General features: G+C 41.2%; 1 protein-coding gene across 1 annotated transcript in view; it reads left to right on the top strand.

Annotated features, from left to right (window-relative positions):
- Window positions 1–4,357: 4,357 nt before the first annotated feature.
- ASXL2 (ASXL transcriptional regulator 2) overlaps window positions 4,358–18,184 on the top strand; it is a 126,779-nt gene continuing 112,952 nt past the window's right edge. Inside the window, exon 1 of the mRNA XM_055327106.1 lies at window positions 4,358–4,577. Within this exon, the coding sequence (XP_055183081.1) occupies window positions 4,521–4,577 (57 nt within the window). The 5' untranslated portion in view covers window positions 4,358–4,520. The remainder of the gene's footprint in view (window positions 4,578–18,184) is intronic.

Raw genomic sequence — 18,184 nt, 5'->3', positions numbered from 1 at the left:
AGTGTCCTCATGATCAACACCTTTGGGAAACCAAAGGAAGCATGACTGGACAGAGGGAGAAGTTGGGCTCTGATACAGTTTCAACAAAAGCTTCAGCCAACTCCCTATGGAGTTCCAAAGCTGGGTCAGCACTTCGGAATTGTCCTGAGTTGGGAGGAAGTGACCAGGCCTTTATACTCCAATATAGACTAGTCATTGAAGGTTAAGATTCCCTGAGAAGTGATCAGGGGCAAAATGACTCTTTTCTTTTAGTTTTCTCAGAAAACGTCCCAAAACTGGAAGAATAAGTTCTTCCGTCCTGAAAGGTGATATGGGAAGTGAATCAGTGTCTTCTACAGTCCACTTTTTGCATCCCTTGGAATCACTTATTTGTGTAAGTGCTGGGTGCAGGTCTTCCAGGTTCTGGTGGGCCTCTCTTCCTGAAGGAAACTTATAAGGAGAGGAGACTGTGATGATATGCAGCTTCCACCACTGAAGCTGATCTCGAGGCCCCAAATATACTCATTGTCTTGTGCTTTTATTATCTGAACATAGATTCCTCTCATCCTCTCTTAGTGACTGGTGGTTGAGGGAGTTTACCTGATGTTATGACCCAGGTCCTTAGGCCTGAGGGGTCTTAGGCCCTGGTACCAATGCCCTTTATAGACCATGGCTGATGTACTTTTCCATTTACAAAATTGGGTAAGAAAACACCAAGGTGGGACGCCAGGGTGGCTCAGTGGTTGAATGTTTGCCTTTGGCTCAGGTCATGATTCTAGGGTCCTGGGATCCAGTTCCACATCAGGCTCCGTGCAGGAAGCCTGCTTCTCCCTCTGCCTGTGTCTCTTCTCTGCCTCTCTCTCTCTCTCTCTCTCTCTCTCTCTCTCTCTGTGTCTCTTATGAATAAATAAGTAAAATATTAAAAACAAAAAAGGCATCAAGGGATACCCAGGTGGATCACTTGGGTGCCAAACATGGTCCTTCCATCCCCTGATATGTAACAGAATCCCAAGCTCCTAATGATAAGGGTTAATTACTCCTGCCAAGATGGTGAATACTCTTGGGCACCTGCCTGGCTCAGTAAGTCGAGCATGTCACTATTGATCTCAGATCTCAAGGTTGTAAGTTCGAGCCCCACATTGGGTGTGGAGATTACTTAAAAATAAATTTTTTTTCAATAAAATCTTGAAAAAAAGAAAAGATGACTTCTTTTCATGTTTGCTGGTCTCTTGACACAAGGCATCTGAAATGCCCAAGCAGCAATCATAGCTTGAAGTTCAGTGGGACTCCTGCTGTGCCTCTGGGTGCATTCCCCTTAGAAACCAGGATTTCTCTTTCTTTCTCTCTTTCTTTCTTTCTTTCTTTCTTTTTCTTTCTTCTTTCAGATTTTATTTATTTATAAGACACACACAGAGAAGGGAAGACACAGGCAGAGGGAGAAGCAAGCTCCATGCAGGGAGCCTGACATGGGACTCGATCCCGGGTCTCTAGGATCACATCCTGGGCTGAAGGCAGTGCTAAACCGCTGAGCCACCGGGGCTGCCCCAGAAACCAGGATTTCTAAGCTCACAGAACCAGTTGAGCTGCTGGGATGCACAGAGCATGGTCATTTCTACCACTACCCCTTCATTTCCAGACCCATCTATTCTACCTACTAGGGATAAAGCACCATACATTGGTAACTGATTTAGAATGTATGAATAAAAAAAAGAATGTATGAATATGATCTTCAGGGTGGTGTCTCATCTCCTTATCCTTACAAAGTATGGTCTCTGAGCTGGTGTTTCAGTGTGTCTTTGAAGAGCCATCACAGGGGATCCCTGGGTGGCGCAGCAGCTTGGTGCCTGCCTTTGGCCCAGGGCGTGATCCTGGGGACCCAGGATCGAGTCCCATGTCGGGCTCCCAGTGCATGGAGCCTGCTTCTCCCTCTACCTGTGTCTCTGCCTCTCTCTCTCTCTCTCTCTCTGTGACTATCATAAAAAAAAAATTTGATGAGCCATCACATTGCTTAAAATCTGGGGACAGAGTGTGACTTCTTGAAATGACTATAGACCTAGGTGCTTTTCTTTTCTCCTCCTCCTCCTTCTTCTCTCTCTCTTTTTTTTTTTTTAAAGTAGGCTCCATGCCCAGCATGAAACCCAACACAAGGCTTGAATTCATGACCCTGAGATCAAGACCTGAGATTGTGTTCAGTGCTTAACCAACTGAAACATCTAGGCCCCCCAAAGATTTTATTTTTAAGTAATCTCTACGTCCAAGGTGGGGCTCAAACTAATGACCCCAAAAGTCGCATGTTCTGCTGCTCTACTGAGTCAGCCAGGCATCCCTAGACCTGGGCTTTAGAGGGAGATGGTACATATGTTGCTTGAGTGCTATGGATAGTACTATGAGGTACTGAAAGGATTTGTGAAAATATACCCATGTCAATTGCTCTTACGTAGCTGTTTGATCAATGACTGAAGGAGAAATATAATGAAGTATCCAGATGGCCTCTCAAACTCCCTATTAATACTTTTTTTGTGTGTATAATAGCCCTTTTGAAAAATTGAGGAAAAGCTATAAATCCTCTTTAATTTTTAAAAAATTAATTAAAGTAGGCTCCAAGACAATGTGGGGCTGGAACTCGTTGTACCCAGACATCAAGAATCACATACTCCACCGACTGCCAGCCAGGAGCGTCCTGAATCCTTTTCTCAAAAATGCATAATTATACACAAAATATTGTTCATAATCTTAGGGGTCCATGAAATTCTGAAACCAAACCCTGGACTCCAAGTTAAATATTGCTCTCTCCTGTTTTTACTTCCAAGAGGCAGCCTAACTCTCAGTCCTATTTTAGAATACAGTATAGGGCTAAGTTTACTAAACTAGATCCCAAGTAACTTCTCGAAGCAGATTATTTTGGAGAATAGGAGGGGTTACTACATATATATTTTTTTACTTTTTTAAAAAAATATTTTATTTATTTATTCATGAGAGACAGAGAGTGGCAGAGGAGGGAGAAGCAGGCTCCATGCAGGGAGCCCGATGTGGGCCTCGATCCCTGGTCTCCAGGATCACGCCCTGGACCAAAGGCAGGTGCCAAACCACTAAGCCACTCAGGGATCCACATTTCTTTTTTACCTTTCAAAGTATAAAAACACGACAGAAGATGCCACATTCTGGATTCAAGAGGCTGTGATGGTCACTACCAACAATAATTTTTTTTTAAAATATTTTATTTTTTATTTTAGAGAGAGAGATAGCAAGAGAGACCAGGAGCAGGGAGGAGATGAAGTAGGCTCCCCACTGAGCAGGGAACCTGACCTGGGGCTGGATCCCTGGATCTTGGGATCACGTCCTGAGCTGTCCCTTAACCTGAGCTACCCGGGCGCCCCTGATATCTGACCACAGACATAGCTGAATCCTTCAGCAAATATTTACTGGATGCCTCACCAAGATAAGACAGACACCATTTGGGTCCTTTATGAGACTCTCCACTTGAAAAAGCTTAGTGCCCTTTATTTATTTATTTTTTAATAATAAATTTATTTTTTATTGGTGTTCAATTTGCCAACATACAGAATAACACCCAGTGCTCATCCAGTCAAGTGCCCCCCTCAGTGCCCGCCACCCAGTCACCCCCCCCTCTTCCCCCCCAGTGGCATTTAAAGAAAAAAAAAGGTGGTGGTGGGGGGAATCATCTAAGTTTGAGAGACATCGTGGGGGCTCAAAACAGGGCTCTGGGCTGGCGATCTGATTCCTGGTTTCCCCACATCGTGGACTGTGTCCTTGGCGAGTCACGTGTCTCTCATCTACGGAAATCGGTTAACCTGCATATAAGAACTGCTGCAAATCGTCAAAGATGACCTTTGTAGAACTGAGCACGGAGAAATGAAAAAACACAAGTACGAGGCGCACTGATAAAGTGACAGCCAGGAGGGCCAGTCCTTGAGCTCTTGCACGGCTCAGTCCCCGCCGCGGCGCCCAGCACGAGGTCAGGCGCCGCTCAACAAGCCTTCCGGGAGGGACCCACTTCCGCTTCCGCAGGCCGATTTTCGCTGGAGGCGTGAGCGCAGGACGCCCGACGCACGGCAGCGTCGGACCGCCCCCGCCCCCCGCCGCGCATGCTCCGAAGGCTAGGCGGAGAGCGGAAGGGCGGGGGAATGACGAGACGCCGCGGACCGCCGGCTCGTTCGTCCCGCAGCCCCGCGCGGGAGGCGGGGGCGCGCGCACGTTCGCGCGGCTGGCTGCGTACAGTAGTGACGGCCGCGCGGGAGCGGTCACGTGACCATAGCGGCTGCCTGTACAGTAAGGACCCAATATGGCAGCGGCGGTAGCAGTGGCAACGGCAGCAGGAGGACCGGCCGCCCCATAGACCCCCGCCCCCCCCCTCCCGCGCACCACCCCCGCCGCTTCCTCTGCTTGGGTGCTCCTCCGGCCTGACTTCCCCTTTCTCCCACCTTTCCCGGCACCGCGGGAAAAGCATCGCAGGGCAGAGCAGGCAGGGAGGGCGGCCGGAGCCCGGACACGGGAGCCTCCCAGTCAGTTCAAGACCCGACATGAGGGAAAAGGGCCGTAGGAAGAAGGGCAGGACCTGGGCGGAGGCCGCCAAGACGGTAAGGGGGAGGGAGCGAAGGGGAAGCCCGGGAGAATTTCGTTCCCTCGCCGCCTGCCGGTCGCAGGGGAAGGGAGGTCATTGGCCCAGCGACCCGGCTGAAGGGGGCACAAAACCGCGCGGAGAGGGCGGCGGTTAGTGTCGGGGTGGTGATCCCGGTGGGCATGGAGGCGCCCAGCGGAAGACGGTCGCCGCGGGGCTGTGGCTTCTCCCCGCGTCTGCGACGAGTCCCCTTGGTGTTTTGAAGCTGGCCGTTCGGGGTCATGTCGCTCTCACCTCCACTCTGTGGTAGCTCCCGCCCCGGCATGGGGAAGTCTGTTGTGCTTGCACAGTAACCGGTTCTTCTCCCTTGTGCGGCTGAAGAGCCCCCCATTGGATGCAGATAGGAGAAGGCTTGTGCGTGCACTCAGCCCCGGAAAGAAGAGAGGAGCGCTGGATCTTGGTAGACTTTACCCGCTATAGCAGACATGCCGCCTGACCCCGGGTCCCCTGCGCGTCTGGGCTCCCAGATCCAACGCGAGGTCACGAGGCTCTTGTTTTTGTTTTGCTGTTGAAGCTGAAAGTGCAGGAGGTGTTTAGAAACGAAGTAACAGGTGGGACTTGTAGAATTTTTTTTTTTTTCTGTTTCCGTAGAGATCTACTCCGAACAAGGCAGCAATGCATGGTGGGACGTGTAGTTTACCCGGCCTTGACTTTTTTTTTTTTTTTTCCGTAGCTAAAGTGATGGGTTCACGAAGTTGTAATTAGCGGGTAAAACCTTCCTCTTCCCCCCCCCCCGCCTTAATTTTTTATAACGAAGTTTAGAGGTGGGTTTTACGTGGTCCTTGAGACTTCCAATGCGTTGCATGAAAAAATGAAGAGCGTGTACGTATGTAGAAATGAAACATTAGGAGATGCAGGAGAAAAGTAATAGGACATAAAACCGCATTTTCGTGTTGGAAAGTGAGAAAGTGTGGAGACGTTATCTTTAATGGTGAATCATGTCAGTAATACTTGTATAATGTGGAGAACCTTTCTAAATGAACCTTTATTATAAGATGTACGGCTTATTTTTTAAAATGAGTTTTTTTCTGATTATGAAAGTAATAAATGTTAACTGTGGGAAAATTTGGAGAATTATAGGAGCGTATAAAGAAGAAAATAAGAAATCACGCATCTCACCCCTCAGTTTTATCTGTTAAAATGTTTTGTTATATTACCACTTAGTCTTTTTTATTTCCCCACATTTGGATCCTGTGTTTATTCAATCTTGTGCATTTTTGTAAACCTTGTGCATTTGTTTTGTAAATTTGTTGTGATAGGGGATTGATGAGTCTTAAGCTTGTATTTCTGTTTTAGTTGGAAATGTGAAAAAGTTAGTGAATAAATAAAAGCACATTTTATTTATTGGGTGTTTTCACTTAACAACAATCTAATCTCTCTTCATAATTGTGACTGTGCTGATAGTTTCCTTCTAAAAGAGTAAACTCTAGAAATAATTTTTTTGGTTTTGAGGAAATTGCTCCTTCACAGAAGGCTGTTACACTTTCTTCTACTTGATGAATACCTCAAGACTTTTGCTTTTTATTAAAAAAAATGACAAATTTTAATTATAGTTAGGCAGACCACAATCCTAATTATGTTAATTACGTCTCTACAATCTTGAGTACTTTTGAATTGTGATCTCTTTGAATAAAATTCTCTAATTATTAGGCGATTGTGACAAGTAGGTAAAATTTGCATCTGGTGTTTAGATTTTCCTATAATAGATTAACATATTTGTTCATTTATAATAAACATTTCCTGCCTAGCTAGCTTTGTGAAAAATCGTATCTAGAAGAGGGAGAGGCTAGTTTAATAAGAAGAGGACTGAGTTCTTGAAAGGATCAGTATATTAGTGGGTTGGTATTTTTATTTGGTTCTGGCAAATGTAAGGCCTCAATCTAAGTAAAAATGAATTTTAGGATTGTGACACTAAAACTTTTTTTTTTCTAGTAGCCAAAATGTAAAAAACATCCTGCTCTTTTTGGTTTGTTTTATCATCTATAGAAAGTGAAGATTTAAACTAAACCTCTGTTTTCAAAAGATTTCTATTTGTAGGAAGAACTATTTAGAAGTAAATGTAGAGGGACTAGATAAAAGTAAATCTTTAATATTTCAGAATAATGAGATCAGAAAATTAGTGATTTGAAAAATGGAAGTAACTTTGACCTAAATTAAGAAATGTTGCATATAATTATAACATCAAGAAGACTAGAAGTATGTCTTAAACTTTTTTCATAGGCATTAAGGTCAAATATTCTAAGGACAGAGTTTCAGCAAGGAAAGAATAAAATTATTTACGAAAACAAGCAATATCTGCTGCTTATTTCATTGTGTTCTTGGCACCTGCATTGTAGAGCTGTCCTGTTTTAGGGAGCACTATTAAAATCGGATTGTAAAAAAAAAAAAAAAATTGGATTGTATTTCTGACCAATAGCATAGCAACAGGTAAATAAACAAGATTATATATGTATATGTACCTGTTTGATGTGGAGGGTATGTGTGTGGATGTGTGAGAGTTACACGAATTGATATAAGATTATTATGGACAATCTGAAATATGAAGATAATATTCATAATTATTATATGATAGTAAAATTATGCTAAAAGGCTGATTAAATATAGAGTATATAGACTGATTCCAATAACTAAGAACACCAGAGAAAGGGAGAATGGAGTTGAGATTCCACAGAACTTGAATGCTCATTACACTGGACCATCTCCCTACTGATCTTATATATCTGCCCTGTATTAATACACTAGTTATAAAACATTTTTTCAAGTATTTCTTAACAATGTCACATGTTTTAAATTTTACGGGTGGCAGTGATGGTGATGCAATGATTTGGAATTAGGTCTGTAGTATAGTGTTTGGTGCAATTTGAATAGAAAAATTTATAGTAAGCGAGAGAACTTAAAAACCATTACACTGATTTTAGAACTGTTTGGAAAGTTATGTTCATTCTTTAAACAAAACAAAGCAAAAAACCCCATCAGAACCCTTATATCATCTAAATATTTAATGACATCCTTGAGGAATTTAGATGTTCTTGCAAAGCAGATATTTTGAAATAGTACAAACTTGTTGACCCTGTTTTCTCCTTTGACTTTACCTTGTTAGCACCACAGCTAGGGAGGCATTAAAAGGGAAAAGTGTCCTAAAAGGGTAAGTTTCTTGTGATTGTAGGTGGAAGGGACAGAAGCAGACCTTAGAGATAGTATGCTAGAGGTACTTTTGAATATCTTGGGAATAAAGTGAGGGTCAGAAGAATGGGTGTTACAGGTGAGGAGCACAGCAGTCCTGTAAATCTTCAGCATATGGTTTGTAGACTGAAGAAAAAGTTTTTTGGTGGTGGCGGGAGTGCAGGGGGATGCTATCTATATAGATTTCTCGAAATGATTAATACTGTTTTGAATGTACATAGATTTTTATTTTTGTCATTTACCTAAAATCATTTACCTTTGGGGAATAAGATGGAAAGAAGAAAATTTCTGTTAAAGTAGTAATCAGAGGCTAATTACTTTTGTGTAGGAAGTATAGATAATGGAAGTAATTAAAAGTATAATGGGGGCACCTGGGTGGCTCAGTTTGTTAAAGCATCTGACTCTTGATTTCGGCTTAGGATATGATCTCAGGGTCTATCAAGCCACGATATTAAGAGTCTCTCTCTTTTTTTTTTTTCTCTGTCCCCATCCTCCATGTGCATGCACAGGCTTGTGCTCTCTCTCTCAAAAAAGTATAATGATAAAAATATATAATGAATGGAAAGATGATTAGGAAAACATCTAAATAAAATATGCTTTAGGGAAAATAGAAGTCTTAGAAATTTTCAGGACGCTTATCTTTACCGTAATTTTTTTTTTTTTTAGTACAAATACGCATACAGACTTGAAAGCCATGCTTGGTTATGTCCTCTTGGGTATATATTGACCAGTCCAGAGTACTCTACAGTCTGTATTTGTACTTGTATTAGAATCTCCAGGAGAGAGTGTGTGTCTTGGAAAAACATATTAAATCTATTGTTTTTATAATATAGACTATGGAAGGTAAAACTGGGCAAAATCTTGGTTTGTGGAATACATAGAATATGGAATGAGGGGATCCCTGGGTGGCGCAGCGGTTTGGCGCCTGCCTTTGGCTCAGGGCGCGATCCTGGAGACCCGGGATCGAATCCCACATCGGGCTCCCGGTGCATGGAGCCTGCTTCTCCCTCTGCCTGTGTCTCTGCCTCTCTCTCTCTCTCGCTGTGACTATCATAAATAAATAAAATAAAATAAAAAAAAGATTAAAAAAAAAAAGAGAATATAGAATGAGAAAGCATTGTAAGGGGCATGGGTTAAAAATTGAGAAACTGCTCTGATCTGTAATTTTCAAAACACTAACTGCAAATTTATATTCAGCTTTATTGAGGTATAATTGACATAAATTATAAGATATTTGATACATTAATGAAATTGCTATCTGCAATTCTATTTATGTGAGGGGATTTGATGTTGCACTCTACTTGTCTGATTTTCCTTCTTGCCATAATATTAAAGTTCCCATGTTTTTCTTCTTGGATTTGTGTTATTTTCAGTTCGTCCTTCCTTCTGTCATGTTTTCATGTGCCTGCTTTAAAAGCCCATGAACCTCTAACTAGTTGAATGAAACATCAAATCTTTTTTTGAACACATAAATTAGAAATTTCTATGAAAGATAGTGCTGCTATTCCATCTCCTAGAATTTTGACAGGAGCTGAAAAAATAGTATCACATTTGTGGAATTCCTCGCTATTTCCTCCTCTACATATTTTTTAAGCTATTTTTATTTATTTATTTATTTATTTATTTATTTATTTATTTGAGAGTTTGTGGTTTTTTTTTTTTTTTTTTGATTTTTATTTATTTATGATAGTCACAGAGAGAGAGAGAGGCAGAGACATAGGCAGAGGGAGAAGCAGGCTCCATGCACCGGGAGCCCGACGTGGGATTCGATCCGGGGTCTCCAGGATCGCGTCCTGGGCCAAAGGCAGGCGCCAAACCGCTGGGCCACCCAGGGATCCCTAAGCTATTTTTTAAAAGATATTTTATTTATTTATTCATGAGTGACAGAAGGAATGGCAGAGACACAGGCCAAGGGAGAAGCAGGCTCCATGTAGGGAGCATGATGTGGGACTCGATCCCGGGACTCCAGGATCACGCCCTGGGCTGAAGGCGGCGCTGAAGGCGCTAAACCGCCGAGCCACCCGGGCTGTCCTCCTCTACAGATTTTATCTTCTCTTTAAAAGTCTGCAATTTTGCTGTTGGTGAAAGGGCATTGTGTTTTCACTACAAAAGCTTTCTGGAGGAGACCACTGTGTGGAAGATAAAACTACAGGGAACTGAGAGAGACCGTCCTCATAGTTTACAGTAGTGTGTAATTTAGTTTTTTAATTATTTTTCTTTCTTTTTTTTATTATTTTTCTTTTTTAAAGAATTTAAGTAATCTCTACATCCAACATGGGGCTTGAACTCAGAACCCTAAGATCAAGAAACATGCTTCACTGACAGCCAGCCAGGCACCTCTTTAGTATTTTTAGTACAGTTTGATTTATCATGTTTTTATTTTTTATTTATTTATTTTTTTAAAAGATTTATTTGTTTGTTTATTTATTTATTTATGATAGACGTAGAGAGAAAGACAGAGGCAGAGACATACAGGAGGAGGGAGAAGCAGGCTCCATGCTGGGAGCCCGACGTGGGACTCAATCCCGCGACTCCAGGATCAGGCCCTGGGCCAAAGGCAGGCGCTAAACCGCTGAGCCACCCAGGGATCCCCCGATTTATCATGTTTTTAATGTTTTATTATTTATTATTTTTATTTTATTAAAAAGATTTTATTTATTTATTCATGAGAGAGATTGAGAGAGAGAGAGGCAGAGTACACAGGCAGAGGGAGAAGTAGGCTCCACTCAGGAAGCCTGATGTGGGACTTGATCCTGGGTCTTCAGGATCAGGCCCTGGGCTGAAGGCGGCCCTAAACCGCTGCACCACCGGGGCTGCCCTTTAATGTTGTTTTCTTTTTATTTTTTATTTTTTTAATTTTTTTTGTTTTTTATTATTTTTTTAATGTTGTTTTAAAAGGTTATTGAATATATTAGATTTTAGAACTCTTTAAATAAGACTTAAAAACAAAGTATTCCTTTTTTTGTTTTTTTAAGATTTTATTTATTCATGAGAGAGACACAGAGAGAGGTAGAGCCATAGGCAGAGGGAGAGGCAGGCTCCCCTGGGGGGGCCTCATGCGGGACTCATTCCAACACCCCAGGATCATGACCTGAGCCAAAGGCAGATGCTCAACTACTGAGCCACCCAGGTGCCCCCAAAAGAAAGTATTACTTGTTTTGAGTTTCTATTGAAGTTATATAGGCTCTTTCTTAAAAAAAAGATGGAACAGAAATGTGTAAAAGTTAATCTTTGATGAGTCATTGTAATGAAAATGAGATTAAATCAAAGTCCATACTGAAATATTGATAATAGAGTTACCATACTGAAATTAACTATGGTTGATAGTTTTAAATATAGCTTTCTGGATTTTTGACTCTGTATCTGGAGATATACTTAAGTATACCTATTTATATTTTATACACAGTTCTTTATGCATATCATGGATGCCTTTTAATGTCATGACTTATGTATCTGCCTCATTCTTTTTAATGTTTTAATATTCTACTCTCTTTAGATGTACTATCATTTAAAAAACTCATTCCTTGATTTTTTTGATGTATAGACCATTTATAGTTTTTTTCCTTTAACAAATACTTCAGTATATACATGTGGGCAAATATGTATGTTTGCATGTACATTGTGTGTGTGCATGTGCACGTGCATTTATATGCTTGGAATAGTTAAAATAAAGAGTTTGTAAACTTGAGTTTGTGCCAATTTATATTCTTCTCCAAAATTTTGAAGGTTACTGTTTTTTCCCTACTTTTCTCTTTTCCAAGGAATATACCAGTCTTTACTCTTTGCCACTTTAATATATTAATAAAGCATTTCTTTTGTTCAGTAGAACTTATACAAATGTTCTATATCTGTACTGTGCAACACAGTAGCCACTAGTCATGTGGCTATTGAGCAGTTGAAATGTGGCTAAGGAACTGAAATTTGAATATTTTTAAAATAAAGACTTATTTGAGGAAGAGCTCACAAGAGAGCACAAGCAGGAGTGGGAGGCAGTGACACCAAGAGGGAGAAGCAAACTCTCCCCTGAGCAGGGAGCCCGACACGGGGCTCAATCTCAGGACCCTGGGATCATAACTGGAGCTGAAGGCAGTCGCTTACGTGACTGATCCACCCAGGTAGCCCTGAATTGTCAGTTTGATTTAATTTTAATTTAAGTTTAAGTAGCCTCATTTGTTTAATGGCTACCATTATTGGTTAGTGCAGGGATGAAGTAACTTTGTTTACTTACGATATTTTTCAGTAAACTTGATTGTTCAGATCTTTGCCTTTTGTTTTTCTTACTGGTCTTTTTTATACTAACTTCTAAGATTGCTTTTAGTTTAGGAAATAATTTTTTGTCATGTGTTGCAGATCTCGTTTGCATTTTTGTTTTTTGAGTTGACTGATTTATGCTTTTTTTTGCTATTCAGACATTTTATTTTTTTATCTATTTATTTTTTAAAGATTTTATTTATTTATTCATAGAGACACAGAGAGAGAGAGAAGCAGAGACACAGGCAGAGGGAGAAGCAGGCGCCACGCAGAGAGCCCGACGTGGGACTCGATCCAGGGTCTCCAGGATCACGCCTTGGGCTGCAGGCGGCGCTAAACCGCTGCGCCAACAGGGCTGCCCCACCAGGGCTGCCCCTATTCAGACATTTTAAATTGTAAACAGATTTATCAGTCTTTACCTTTTTTGCTTTTCTGTTTTTTTTTATTTTATTTTTATTTTTATTTATTTTATTTTTTAAAAAATATTTATTCATGAGAGGCAGAGACACAGGGAAAGAGAGAAGCAGGCTCCATATGGGGAGCCTGATGCAGGACTTGATCCCTGGACCCCAGGATCATGACCTGAGCCCAAGGCAGATGCTCAACCACTGAGCCACCCAGGCATACCCATCTTTCTTTAACCCACTGATGTCTGAATTACTTAGTAGCTGGTTTAGGTATATTCGGTTTGAAATAAAGTGCTTAATGATGTTAGTGACTTACTTTCAAGTAGTAACATAGAAGTTGGGATCCCTGGGTGGCGCAGTGGTTTGGCGCCTGCCTTTGGCCCAGGGCGCGATCCTGGAGACCCGGGATCGAATCCCACGTCGGGCTCCCGGTGCATGGAGCCTGGTTCTCCCTCTGCCTATGTCTCTGCCTCTCTCTCTCTCTCTGTGTGAGTATCATAAATAAATAAAAATTAAAAAAAAAGTAACATAGAAGTTTTATGTGTTGCTCTTGATTTGTAGAGATTAGTTTCCTGTATGGTTTGAGTTCAATTTTTTTTTAAAGATTTATTTATTTATTTTAGAGACAGAGAGGGAGAGGGAGGAGGGAGAAAATTTCAAGCAGGCTCCCCGTGGAGTGCAGAGCCTGATGTGGGGCTTGATCCTAGGACCCTGAGATGATGACCTGAGCTGACATCAGGACTTGGATGCTTAACCTGAGCCACTCAGGTGCCCGGAGACAAATTTTTTATGTTTAAATGGATTTTACCCATGAAATATAAATGTATTAGGAAAGGTTTTCTCTTCTGAATTGTGTGTGTGAAGTAAAAGAGATGGATTACAAGTTAAAGGTAATAGAAAAAGTTTTCATATATATCATCACTCAATAAAGACAATAGATAAAGTAGTACTGTTTTTTAAATAAGATTTATTTATTTTATTTGGGGAAGTAGTGACAGCAGGATAGAGGGAGAGGGAGAGAGAGTTTTGTGCCAGATTCTGCACGAGTCTGGAGCCCAATGTGGGGTTCCATCTCACAATCCTGAGATCATGACCTGAGCTGAAATCAAGAGTCAGACTGAGCCCAGGAGCCCTTGGACAGGTTATTTAAACCAGTGCTCAAATGTGAATGTAAGAATCGTTTGGGTATTTACACCAAGCTTTCTCAATTTTCCTGATGTTAAAATAGAGATAATAAACTTAACCGTTTGGGGTGTTGAAAAGTTCCTTGTACAATATCTAGTGTAAGTACTGTTTGTTGATATTACTGAAAGATAAACACGTATTTTATTTATTTATTTATTTATTTATTTATTTATTTATTTATTTATTTTTAAGGATTTTATTTTATTCAGAGAGGCATAGAGAGAGAGAGGCAGAGGGAGAAGCAGACTCCATGCAGGGAGCCTGATGTGCGACTCGATCCTGGGTCTCCAGGATCGTGCTCTGGGCTGAAGGCAGCGCCAAACCGTTGGGCCACCAAAGCTGCCCTATTTTACGTTTTTTTAAATGGGAAAACTAAACATTGTGAAGCTGTTATTTCTTAGCAAATAAGCACAGGTTTAAGACCATTCTAATGAAAAGCCCTTTAACCTCAGGGACCCTATTTGCCAGTTGTTTCCCAAAGTGAATGTGGAATCACACAAAGATGTGGGAACTCACGAAAAATCCATGTCTTTTAGGAGATTTGCACAGAATCCCACTCTTGACTTAGACGTTGTGAACTGCCTGTGGAGAGGGCCATGTGGCAAGGAGTGGCAGGCAGCCTCTAGGAGTTGAGTGACTCCTGGCCAAGAGCCAGCAAGGAAACAGAAAGAGAATTGAGACCTGCCAACAAGTAAGCTTGTTAGTAGGCTTGGAAAAGAACCCAAAGCCTCAGATGAGTTCACAGTTCCAGTTGACACTTTGTTTTGTTTTGTTTTTTTAAAAGATTTATTTATTTATGATAGAGAGAGAGAGAGAGAGAGGCAGAGACACACAGGAGGAGGGAGAAGCAGGCTCCATGCCGGAAGCCCAACGCGGGACTTGATCCCCGGACTCCAGGATCACGCCCTGGGCCAAAGGCAGGCGCTAAACCACTGAGCCACCCAGGGATCCCCACCAGTTGACACTTTGATTTCAGCCTTGTGAGACCCTAAGTGGAAGACTCAGTTAATCCTTGCTCACAGTCCTGACAGCATAGAAACCGAGATAGGGTTGCCTAGCTGGCTCAGTCAGAAGAGCTTGGGACTCTTGGTCTCAGGGTCCTGGGTTTGAGCTCCACATTGGGTGTAGAGATTACTCAAAACAAAATAAAACAAACAAAAAAGACTCCCCACACAAAAAACCCAAACACCCACAAAAACCTAAAAAAAAAAAACCCTATAAATTTATGTTGTTTTAACTTAGGTTTCATATTATTTCATAAATAATCACAAAATAAATTTGTAGAGGCCATTTAATAGCAAACTAGTAGTAATACTAAAATTTGGTGGAAAGGGGAGCATCCAGGATTTGTCTCAGAATATTTAGCCTGGGTATTAAGGGATGATGGATAAAACATAGGTGAAATGAGTGAGGAAATTTTAAACAGGAAGAGCTTGAAAAGCGGGAAGATTAAAAAAATGCAGAGAATGTTTGCTGGCATGGCTTATTTACTGTTTAGTATTGTAAAGTATGGTGAAAAATAATAAGGCCAGGATAGGTTGGGGGCAAAATGCGGAGAGTTGTAGAAGTTGGACTGACAGCTGTTTTTATTCTAGGAGCTATAGAGAATTTTTATGCAGGAGATAACATCACATCTGTTATTTGAGCACTTCAGGTCATTTGTGGAATTTACTGTAAAGGCGTTATGAGATTTAGAGTACGGCTTTCTTGAATTAAAAGGGTTAGGAAGAAAAAAAAAAAAGGGTTAGGAAGGGGGCACCTGGGTGGTTTAGCGGTTGAGCATCTACCTTTGGTTCTACTTTTGGCTTGGATCATGATCCCCGGGTCCCAGGATCCAGTCATGCATCGGGATACCCGAGGGGAGCCTGCTTCTCCCTCTGCCTATGTCTCTGCTTCTCTCTCTGTGTGTCTCATGAATAAATAAATGAAATCTTTCAAAAAAATTTTTTTAAAAAGGGTGGGAGGGGTTATACATTTTTTTTCGTATTTAGGTTTTTTTCATTTTACATCAGTTCTGCCTACACCTATTCCATTTACAGTTCTCCAACAGAAGCCTTTACTGAAGTTCCACTAGTCTTCTGAAGTTTTCACACATACAAGAGGTTGTGGAATGCTTTTGAACACAACAAATTGGTACTATTCTTTTTTTTTTTTTTTTAAATTGGTACTATTCTTGAGATAAAAGCAGAACTCTTGGGCAGCCCGGGTGGCTCAGCGGTTTAGTGCTGCCTTCAGCCCAGGGCCTGATCTTGGGGACCTGGGATCGAGTCCCACGTTGGGCTCCCTGCATGGAGCCTGCTTCTCCCTCTGCCTGTGTTGCTGCCTCTCTCTCTCTCTTTCTGTGTCTCTCATGAATAAATAAAATCTTAAAAAAACAAAACAAAACAGAACTCTTTCCCAGTTATTCTAGCTCATGTTGATTTTTCTTATTTCTGAATTCCTGAATGTTCTTTCCATACCATGGCCCTCTGTGTGCCTGGTCATCAGGTTGATGCAGATGATAGAATCAATCAGGGCTGTGTGTTGCACAACTCCAAGAGGGAGCCATTCATACTGTATTTATGTGAATACTGCTCCCTGGAGTTGAATACCTCAGTAGCTCTGGGTTGTGTGATGCTCTTTGTGAAAACACCATTAAATATGGATTATTTCTCTCTCTCTCTTTTTTTTTTAATTTAGTACTGGATTTGCTTCATATGTATTTCCCAGGTTTGTTTTCTAGCAGAAAAGAGGTAGCAAATGACCCAGATTTAATAAAAATGATTGTTAAACTCACTTTCTATGGACCTCCCATCAGGAATTTGTAGATTAATTCAAGGGGTTCTGAAAGTTGTCTATGCTTTAAAGCTAATCTTATAAGTTATGTAAGTTTGTGATTGGCATTGTCTGTGCCTTAAAACACTATAATTTGTAAATGGCTTAAGTGTACTTTGTCTCATTTTTAGATATTTTCTTTTTTTTTTTTTAAAGATTTTTATTCGTGAGAGACAGACATACAGAGAGGCAGAGACTGAGGCTGAGGGAGAAGCAGACTCCCTGTGGGGAGCCCCGATGTGGGACTCGATCCCAGGACCCTGGGATCATGACCTGAGTGGAAGGCAGATGCTCTACCACTGAGCCACCCAGGCATCCCTTTCGATATTTTTTAATCTATATTTAATCAAACATTTTTGTTAGTCTTTTTCTTATTTTTTTTTTAAGATTTTATTTATTTATTCATGAGACACACAGTGAGAGAGAGGCAAAGACACTGGCAGAGGAAGAAGCAGGCTCCATGCAGGCAGCCCAATGTGGAACTCGATCCCAGGACCCCGGGATCTCGCCCAGAGCTGAAGGCAGATGCTCAACTGCTGAGCCACCCAGGCGTCCCTAGTCTTTTTCTTATTAATGACCTACATGAGGTTTGACATTTTATAAATTTATTGTTTGTGAACCTTGGTTCAGAGTTAGGATTACTGTATTATTTTTCACTCTATTGAGATGTACTTATTATTGAAGAATAACTAACATACAATATTGTATTAGTTTCAGTTATACAACAATTATGAAATGTATATAATTTGTCGTCATTCAAAGTTGTTTTTTTTTAAATTTTTTTTAAAATTTTTATTTATTTTATGATAGTCCCACACACACAGAGAGAGAGAGAGATAGAAAGAGGCAGAGACATAGGCAGAGGGAGAAGCAGGCTCCATGCACCAGGAGCCTGACGTGGGATTCGATCTGGGGTCTCCAGAATCGCGCCCTGGGCCAAAGGCAGGCGCCAAATCGCTGCAGCACCCAGGGATCCCCAAAGTTTTAACAATATCATTGACTGTATCCCTTATGCTGTACATTATATCCCTGTGTCTTATTTACTTTACATCTGGAAGATTGTACCTCTTAATCCCCTTCACCTATTTGGTTCATCCCCTCCCCCCCCCTTCCTGCTGACAACCATCAGTTTGTCATCTGTATCTCTGGGTTTGTTTTTGTTTGTTTTGTTTGTTGGGAAATCATACAATATTTGTCTTTGACTTATTTCACTTAGCATAATACCGTCTAGGTCCATCCATGTTGAAATTTAAAATAAATATATTTTAGTTTTAGTATATGTAACAGGTTTCCTTCATTTTACAAAAGTGTTATGAATTATTTAAATTATAGAAATAAGAGCACCTGGGTGGCTCAGTGGTTGAGCCTCTGCCTTTGGCTCAGGTCCTGGGATCGAGTTCCGCATCAGGCTCTTCACAGGGAACCTGCTTCTCCCTCTCCCTATGTCTCTGCCCCTCTCTCTGTGTCTATCATGAATAAGTAAATAAAATTAAAAAAGATTTAAGTTAGGGACGCCTGGGTGGCTCAGCAGTTGAGCATCTGCCTTCAGCTCTGGGCGAGATCCCGGGGTCCTGGGATCGAGTTCCACATTGGGCTGCCTGCATGGAGCCTGCTTCTTCCTCTGCCTGTGTCTTTGCCTCTCTCTCACTGTGTGTCTCATGAATAAATAAATAAAATCTTAAAAAAATTTAAATTATAGAAATAATATTAACTTGGGAAAAATTAC

Source organism: Nyctereutes procyonoides, unplaced genomic scaffold (genome assembly GCF_905146905.1).
Source record: "Nyctereutes procyonoides isolate TBG_1078 unplaced genomic scaffold, NYPRO_anot_genome, whole genome shotgun sequence".
Taxonomy (NCBI): Eukaryota; Metazoa; Chordata; class Mammalia; order Carnivora; family Canidae; genus Nyctereutes; species Nyctereutes procyonoides.
Note: the sequence above shows the minus strand (reverse complement) of the source record. Positions and strands in the feature narration are given on the sequence as shown.